Source organism: Oryx dammah, unplaced genomic scaffold, assembly GCF_014754425.2.
Source record: "Oryx dammah isolate SB20612 unplaced genomic scaffold, SCBI_Odam_1.1 HiC_scaffold_11203, whole genome shotgun sequence".
In the NCBI taxonomy this organism is placed as follows: Eukaryota; Metazoa; Chordata; class Mammalia; order Artiodactyla; family Bovidae; genus Oryx; species Oryx dammah.
Genome location: NW_024080596.1, coordinates 7,215,823 through 7,225,380, shown reverse-complemented (window position 1 = coordinate 7,225,380; position 9,558 = coordinate 7,215,823). Strand labels below are relative to the sequence as shown.

General features: G+C 40.7%; 1 protein-coding gene across 1 annotated transcript; it reads right to left on the bottom strand.

Moving 5' to 3' along the window:
- Window positions 1–2,713: 2,713 nt before the first annotated feature.
- LOC120860822 (uncharacterized protein C2orf74-like) lies at window positions 2,714–4,738 on the bottom strand. Its single transcript, XM_040236534.1, has 4 exons — window positions 4,644–4,738; window positions 4,305–4,415; window positions 4,048–4,204; window positions 2,714–2,887 (listed from the first exon to the last, which is right to left on the bottom strand). The coding sequence occupies exons 1-4, from the start codon at window positions 4,736–4,738 to the stop codon at window positions 2,714–2,716; spliced, it is 537 nt and encodes a 178-aa protein (XP_040092468.1).
- Window positions 4,739–9,558: the final 4,820 nt, after the last annotated feature.

The window sequence follows — 9,558 nt, the reverse complement described above, 5'->3', positions numbered from 1 at the left end:
ATTAATTAACATTTTTCAGAAAAATCAGAGCTGTCTTGAACATTTTTAGTCAGGTATCTTAAAAAAAATCAAATCAAAACAAATTTACAAACAAAATACAAACAGAAGCATAAAAACTAATAAAATTCAAGTTAACATTGAATTTGACTCACCCCATAGTGGTGGCCCATTGATTGATCTTTTTGGGATTTCGGATGTCTGTACTATCATAGGCACTGATGGCCCATTTTCCTACCATTTTCTTCTACTGAAAGTTTTACAAAACTTCAGCTAGTATGGTCCACTCACCAGGAAACTGGCCTTTACTTTGACATAGATGCATCATTTATGGATTCATTCCTTCAATACTCTTGTCAGTTTGTGAAAAAGTAACTTGGTTTTATAAATTCAGATGCAGATATAGGCAATGAAATCATGACATCATATGGAAATGAAAAAAGAAAGTGAAAGTGTTAGTAGTTACTCAGTCGTGTCTGACCCTTTGCAACCCCATGTGCTACCCCGTGGACTGTAGCCCACCAGGCTCCCCTGTCCTTGGAATTCTCCAGGCAAGAATACTGGAGTGGGTTGCCATTTCCTTCTCCAGGAGATCTTCCCAACCCAGGTGTCGAACCTGGCATCTCCAGCACCGCAGGCGTATTCTTTACCATCTGAGCCACCAGGGAAGCCCTCATATGGAAATAAATGGTCATCCAGGTCTGAAATTTCATATATTAGAATTTGAAACACTCAGAGCAGTATTATTTACAGTAGACAAAAAGTGAAGCAACCCAAAGTGTTCATTAATGGATAAATGTATAAACTTTTGGAATATGCAAAAAAAAAAAAAAAAGGAATATTATTCAGGCTTTAAAAGAAAGGAAATTCGGACACATGGATAAACCTGAGGACATTATGCTGGGCGAAAGAAGCTGGTCATAGAAGGACAAATACTGCAATTCCACTTGTATGAGGTACTTAGAGTAGTCAAATTCATAGAGATAGAAAGTAGGTTGGTAATTACCAGGGGCTGGGGTGGTGGGAAATGAGGATTTAGTGTTTAATGGGTAGAGTTAAGAGTTCAGCAAAATGAGGAGTACTGTGGATGTATGTGATGACCGTACAAGGTGAGTGTACTTCAACTGTGCACTTAAGATCATTAAGATGGTAGATTTTATGTGTATTTTACAATAAATAAATTTAAAAAATTTTAATGTTGGGACTTCCTTGGCAGTCCAGTGGTTAAGACTGTGCTTTCACTGCAGGGGGCACAGGTTCCATCCCTGACAGGGTAAGTTGGATCCCACATGCTGTGGGATGCAGCCAAAAAAATTTAATGTTACCATCAGGTGAAAGATCAATATTTTTCAGTGCTTGTAGACAGTTCCTGGACTCTAGGGCTCTGGATGGATATTACTGTAGACCCCCACCCCCCAGTGCACACTACTTTACTGCATTCCCTGCCCAATACCTCTCTCTAGCCTGGGATCCTCAGAGTTACCTTACTTTGACCCCTTACCACATTTCACTGTTAACTCTCAACTCTCCTCCAGCTACCTGGTGCCCACCAGACTCAGCACACATTTTCACCTCTCTGCCTTGGCTTGTGCCTGTCACCAATGGAAATACACTCTTCCCTCTGCTTGTATTAGCCAATCCTTCCATTCCGTTAAGTCCCTTCTCTTCCCCACAGTGGAATGGTCCCAGACCACAGGGACTTCTCCTCGTCAAAAGATGTCAATAGTTTCATTTAGCATTTGTCACACATTCTACATTATTTTATCACTTATTCTCCCAGTCACCCAACAAACATGTATTAAGCATATGATGTATACAGGGCAATGTGCTAGGCCCCTGAGTCAGATGCTGTTTTCTGCTTTTTATTTCCTCTCATAGCCCCTTACACATCTCACAAACGTTTACTGCAATGGTTTGGATGATACTGTACTGGTCTGTAATGTCATATTTCACAGATGAAAAGCAAATTTTTAAACTATTGAAATCAAGAATAGTATAACCTCAGGATTTGCCTCAGTAACAGGATATTTTGTTGGTGGATGGTATCCACCATCCTTGTCTTGGTATCAGTTTTAAAAATCAGTTGTCAGAGGACTTTCCTGGTAGTCCAATGGCTAAGACTCTGTGCTCCCAACACAGGGGGCTGGGGTTCAATCCCTGCTTGGGGAACTAGATTCTACATGCTGCGACTAAGACCTGGTATGGTCAAATATATATATTTATATTTAAATTAGAAAAAAAGCAGTTGTCAGGACAAGAAAGATTTCAGGACTGAATTCAAAGGGAACTATGTCGAGGAGACCCAAGTCCTACTTACTGGCAGTTTCCATGATGATAGCAGTAATGTTATTTGTAAATGCCTATGATCAAAGCACCAAGAATTGGGCTATTTCCAAAATCCCCCTTGAATATGACTTACCTAAAAGACATCTGCACAAACACAAATAACTTTATTCACATAGTACAACAGTGTTTGAGTAGACAGAGTTTTAAGGACACTTAATACAGTCAATATCTTGAACTCACATTTGAGTTGCCCTGGGTATTTTACTTATAGAATTTTGCACATAGTCCACCTTTTTTGCACGAAGATAAAATATTATCCATATTTGCTTAATTTCCCATTATTTTGCTGTTTCAACATGATTTTGTACCCCCAGTCATTTCATTGTTAGTCTAAGGTTACATTTCTTTTGCTCTCAGCCTTTTTTGAGCTTCACTTTCTCTCTTTATGTAATCGAGTATAGCTTCGAGCCATAGGATTGTCCTTCCCAAGGTCCACGACGATTACCTCCCTAGAAAATGTTACTCCTTTTAAGGGTCTTTTATGGTTATCAACAACTGAAGAACTTCCAGTGACAGGTATGAGTGGTTTTTGCAAATAGTCATCCTGTAAGAGAATGTAACATATAGTATCAATGATAAATTTATGAATACAACAAGCCCTGCTTTTAAAAAATATGGGTTATATGTACATTGTTAGTAAGAAACAGAAAAAGGATTTCTAAATGATACAGAAAAGCAGTAATAATCCATAAAGATATAATTTTTATGTTTCTATGGTTATAAAAGCACACACTGCTATATTCAAATAGCATCTGGCAACATGTGTTGTTTTCTCTACAAAGGAGGTAAACCCAAGATCCACCTGGATCACCATTCTGTCTCCAAGTGGTCATGGGTCTCATGTTAGGAGGGCATATGAGTTGTTGTTATTAGGCAGCCCCAATGCTTTTGAACTGTGGTGTTGGAGAAGACTCTTGAAAGTCCCTTGGACTGCAGGGAGATCCAACCAGTCCATTCTGAAGGAGATCAGCCCTGGGATTTCTTTGGAGGGAATGATGCTGAAGCCGAAACTCCAATACTTTGGCCACCTCATGCAAAGAGTTCACTCATTGGAAAAGACTCTGATGCTGGGAGGGATTGGGGGCAGGAGGAGAAGGGGACGACAGAGGATGAGATGGCTGGATGGCATCACCGACGCGATCGACGTGAGTCTGAGTGAACTCCGGGAGTTGGTGATGGACAGGGAGGCCTGGCGTGCTGCAATTCATGGGGTTGCAAAGAGTTGGACAAGATTGAGCGACTGAACTGAACTGAACTGAAACACGGAGTTCAAGAACCCCCGGCAATGTTTACAAGCTATTGTAGAAGGAACCCAGAAGTAGAGCAGGTCTTTTGCATCTGGTCCTGAGCCTGGCCATGGAGGAGGAGTGACTTCAACAATTCATCTTATTTTCTCATTTGTAACATAAGAAGGTTGGCTCCCTAAATGATTCTCCTCCAGCTCTAACATCTTAGGATTCTGAATAAAGCAAAATGAAAGGGAATTATTAAGAAAACCACGAATGTAAGGATGAAGATGGAGCAAGTTGGTTTAACAAAATGAACCAATAAGCTAAGAAGCGTGGTTTAAATGATTGTCAACACTGCACTCCTTCCAGATACAAACCTAAGTTACAAACAAGACCATCCTTCAATATACCTAGCCAAGAAATTTACCTCTTCTTTAAACATTAAATGCCTCTTAAGAGTAGAAAAGCATATCACCTCTTGACCATTTTCTCTAGCATTCTCAGGCTTTTGCTTCTCTTTTATTTTGTTCTCTTCTTCACCTTCCACATCCTCTCTATTTCCTAAGGGTGTGGTCATCGCTTCTTTAGTCCATCTCTGGACAAGAATGCCATGCCTTGCAGGTGCAAGAGTCCTAGAAAATCAACCAGCAAGGTTTAAAAAATCCATGCATCTTAGCCCTCGTGGTCACACACAAAAATGGCATTCCACCACATCCTAAGGTGCAGACTTACTTTTCTTGGTCATCTAAATCTTTCATCTCTGTATTAGCAGCTGGACAAACTTCACCTTCATTTTCTGTACAAGGACCTTTTTCTGTCTTTTCATCTGTCCTGCTTTGGGAACTATAATCACAAAGGAGAAAGTGTGGGGAAAAAACAAAGGTCTTGATGTTAAGACGTGGAAAGGAACTTCACTTTTAAGCAGGAAATTAGCATTTCTAAAGCCCTGAAATAGAAAAAACAGCTACAGCATTACTATTTGCTCTATTTTAAATTGCTTTATATTATTACTAGATACATTTGCTAGTGTGACTTAAAATCTGATCCCAATTTATCAGCATGGATTTATACCATTTATATAAAAAAACCACCAATAAAAGGAAGATGCAACTGAGGCAAATTAGAAGGATGATGAAGAAAGTGAATGCTGTGGTTTCAAAGTTCATATGGTTAACTAGAAGACTCATCTACTCTCACAATCACAGATTGTCCAGATATGTTTTCCAGCTCAGTGTGAATGTAGTTCTCTTGTTCTTTAAGTTTTCTAGAAACAGAAGAATAAAAGGATGTTTTTATTATTGTTCTTTTGATCAGCTTCATAAAAGATGCTTGGCTTGTTCTGGTGGTGTGGACTCACCCTGGTTAATTTCTCTCCATAAATGTGGTGGGGGCTGAGGTGGCTAGAGGGGAGACTGAGCTGGGGCACGTGGGACTCAGCTCATCTCCCCTCATCCCAAAAACTATCAGAATCCAGAGGATGGAGGAATTGGAGTAGCTGGAACCAGCCCAGCTCCCCATTCTTCTCTCTTCCGTGACATCATAGAACCGTGGAACTGTTGAGTTAGAGGGATCATAGCACCAGCCCAACCCTGCCCATCCCCTGAAATCAGAAGAACCACCAAAACTCTCCCCTGGGCTGCAGGCTGCCTGTCCTCTCTAGCTATCTATTTTACATAGGTAATGTAGATGTTTCAATGCTACTCTCAATTCATCCCACTTTCTGCTTCCCCTGCTGTGTCCACAAGCCTGTTTTCTATGTCCGTGTCTCTATTCCTGCCCTGCAAATAGGTTCACCAGTAACATTTTTCTAGATATCATGTATTTGCATTAATATATGATATTTGTTCTTCTCTTTTTGACTTACTTCATTCTGTATAACAGGCTCTAGTGTCATCCACCTCACTAGAATGGATTCAAATTCATTCCTTTTTATGGCTAATATTCCATTGTATATATGTACCACAGCTTCTTTATCCATTCATCTGTCAGTGGACAGCTAAGGTTGCTTCCATGTTTGGCTATTGTAAACAGTGCTGCAATCAACATTGAGGTACATGGGTCTTTTAGAATCATCCTTACTTCTTTTTTCCTCTACTCTTTCCTTTAATTTTCTTTATTCTAGACATGTGATTAATTAGCTGCGTGTCCTAGAGCATGTACCTCTCTTTGCCTCAGAATGTTCACTGTTAAAACTAGACTAAGAGTAACTTACTAGTTACTTACTAGCTTTATTATATGGATTTAGTGAGTTAATCTGAGTAAAGCTTTAAATGGTAACTTCTAAGTATTCTGTAAGTATTTTACTACATTTAAAATTTTCTATGAATAGACTCTGAATGATATGTTAGCTTTACATAATTAAATATTACATTCAGGTACTTCCTTTGTGGCACAGTGGGTAAGAATCTGCTTGCCAGTGCAGGGGACATGGGTTTGATCTCTGGTCTGGGAAGATTCCACACGCCCCTGAGCAAAGAAGGTCATGAGCCACAACTACTGACCCTGCGCTCTAGAGCCTGTGAGCCACAACTACTGAGCTTGTGTGCTGCAACTACTGGTTATGCATGCCTAGAATCTTTTGTCTAACAGTTATTAAGAACTCTATTAAGTATCAAATTCATATTACAGCTGCCTCCTTCATATCTCACATTGCTATTTAGTGGGCATCACAAATTTAAAATATATACAGAGTAACCCTTATGTTTCAAACTCTCACAACCTAGGAAACGTGACTACCCTTTCTGATTTTTCTGATTAGGTAAATAGTGTCTATACCTCTCCTTGTCTATTTCAGAAATATGGTTTCCTTGACATTCTTTTTTATTCACATATGCAACCCTCAACACATGGCAAAATTCTGTCAGTTCTACCTCCCCCAAACATCTTAAATTTATGCATCTCTTTCCACGTCCACTGCTGTCACCATTATACAAACCATCACCAATACTTCTTCACACTATATCTACTTGTTACTCTATTCATCACACATTTGTGCTACCCCTGAAATTTCATACAGCTAATGAGGTGATATTTTATTTATTACTACAAATACCTCATTCAGTTCCGTTTAGTTCAGTTGCTCAGTCGTGTCCGACTCTTTGCGACCCCATGAATCGCAGCACGCCAGGCCTCCCTGTCCATCACCAACTCCCGGAGTTCACTCAGATTCATGTCCATCGAGTCAGTGATGCCATCCAGCCATCTCATCCTCTGTCGTCCCCTTCTCCTTCTGCCACCAATCCCTCCCAGCATCAAAGTCTTTTCCAATGAGTCAACTCTTCGCATGAGGTGGCCAAAGTACTGGAGCTTCAGCTTTAGCATCATTCCGTCCAAAGAAGTCCCAGGGCTGATCTCCTTCAGAATGGACTGGCTGGATCTCCTTGCAGTCCAAGGGACTCTCAAGAGTCTTCTCCAACACCACAGTTCAAAAGCATCAATTCTTCGGCACTCTGCCTTCTTCACTGTCCAACTCTCATATCCATACATGACCACTGGAAAAACCATAGCCTTGACTAGACGGACCTTAGTCAGCAAAGTAAGTCTCTTGCTGGGAGCCAGCGTGAGGAACTCCGCCCGTGGCAAAGGTCATGAGGAAGGAGGCTCGGCATTACGCAAAGGCGGGATTGAGCCTCAGGAGACCCTTGTTCCCGAGCATCTACCCCCAAAACCAGAGTCTGCCTACCTTACTGTTTTATGCTCTCACCTACACCTCTGACTTTACGAGGGGCTGTCCCCCACCACCTCTCTTGGAGAAGGAGTTAACCTGCAGCTCCAGTCAATAAAAATTCCTGGGCATGACAAGAGTGTTTCAACTTACAAACTCCTCTGAAGGTTCTCTAGTCTGCCTGAACAAGTTCGTCTGGCCACATGTGATTGTTCAAAGCCTCCCACCTGTGACAGGCACGAGATGCTTTAACCTTTCTAAATACAGATTCTTTTGAGAAGTTAGAAAATTATTAGTATAGTATAGTGGGTTGATTAGGAATTATATTGGTGAAGAGTTTTTCATTTGTTGGGCCAATATTTGCTGCCAAGTCTCCATATTCCCTGCCCTTATACACATAAATGAATATAACTAGCATATAGGAGAAATAAGCATTAACCTTTAAGATTAATCATGTTAAACCTTAGGCTAAGTAAATTCCTTTCTCGACTGTAACCCACTACCCCTTCACCCTATAGGAATGCAACTTTATCTGGTGCCTTCAGAGGGTGGCGCCTGGTTTAAGAAAAAATCACCCCTGGAAAAAATAAGTTTTCTGGTTGAGTGACCATTATCAGAAAGGGCCATAAAATGTCAGCAGGCCTCATGGCCAGAAGATGATGTAAAACCCCTAAGACCTTTGTATATATTTATACGAAGCACCTGATTTTGATAAAGGTCAGGTCTGTTGACCCCACGTGACTCTGTATTCATCCCTATGTATAACAAAAAGTATATAAGCAAACCTGAAAATAAAGAAAATGGATCAGTTTCTGGAAACACTGATTCCCCCGTGTTGTTCTTTCTTTCCCCTTCTGGCTGAATTCCCATATGGAGCGTGGATACTCACCAAGCCTGCTAATTTTGCCCTGGCTTCTAAGACCCATGCGAGAGGGAGCCCAAGGCGGGGCACCCTCCGCTATTCAAGTGGGCACCGGTGGCCTACGTAGGTGGTGCAAACTCCTTGTCTTGGAGTTTTATTGGTATTCCACATAAACCAAGTTATTCAGCATCTTTTTCTCCACTGGTATTTTCCTACTACACTATTCTTTTCTAATCTCTCTTTATATTTCTAATTAAATAGCTTTTTCCTAGGATGCCGATTCCATCTCCCCTTCAAATTACCCTGGATCCACCCAGGCTGGACCCTGACAGTCTCTGCTTTTGAATATGCTATCTAGGTTGGTCATAACTTTTCTTCCAAAGAGTAAGTGTCTTTTAATTTCATGGCTGCAGTCACCATCTGCAGTGATTTTGGAGCCCCCCAAAATAAAGTCTGATACTGTTTCCACTGTTTCCCCATCCATTTCCCATGAAGTGATGGGACCGGATGTCATGATCTTCATTTTCTGAATGTTGAGCTTTAAGCCAACTTTTTCACTCTCCTTTCACTTTCATCAAGAGGCTTTTTAGTTCCTCTTCACTTTCTGCCATAAGGGTGGTGTCATTTGCATATCTGAGGTTATTGATATTTCTCTCAACAATCTTGATTCCAGTTTGTGTTTCTTCCAGCCAAGTGTTTCTCATGATGTACTCTGCATATAAGTTAAATAAGCAGGGTGACAATATACAGCCTTGACGTACTCCTTTTCCTATTTGGAACCAATCTGTTGTTCCATGTCCAGTTCTAACTGTATCCATCCTTTAAAAATAACTTGATTGAATTATAATCTAATTTAGAATAAAATAGAATCCTTTTGGGATTCCTAGGTGGTTCAGTGGTAAAGAATCTGCCTACCAAGCAGGAGATGTGGGTTCAGTCCTTGGGTATGAAAGACCTCCTGGGGAAGGAAAAGGCAACTAACTCCAGTATTCTTTCCTGGAGAACCCCATGGACAGAGGAGCCTGGCAGGCTATTGTTGATGGGGTCATAAAAGAGTTGAACAAGACTTAGCAACTAAACAATGTCTCTTTTATCTACTGTTGCTCTATATGATTTTCCTTTCCTTTCAAAAACCATTCCAAATCATTTTTTCTGGCATTCATTGTACTTCATCTATACGGACTGTCTTTTGGTTCTTCATACACCAATTATTTTCCCAGTGCAGAGACAGACAAGCTATTTCCTCTATATGCAATTTGTCCCAATGATTTCCCACTAACTCTTCACCTGATTAACTCAACATTTACTTCACAGCTTAAATATCGCTTCTACTGAGAACTCTTTCCTGACTACCTGGTATAAATTAGGACCCCCTATATCACTATGGGCTTCCCTCATAGCTCAGTTGGTAAAGAATCCACCTGCAATGCCGGAGACCCTGGTTCAATTCCTGGGTCGGG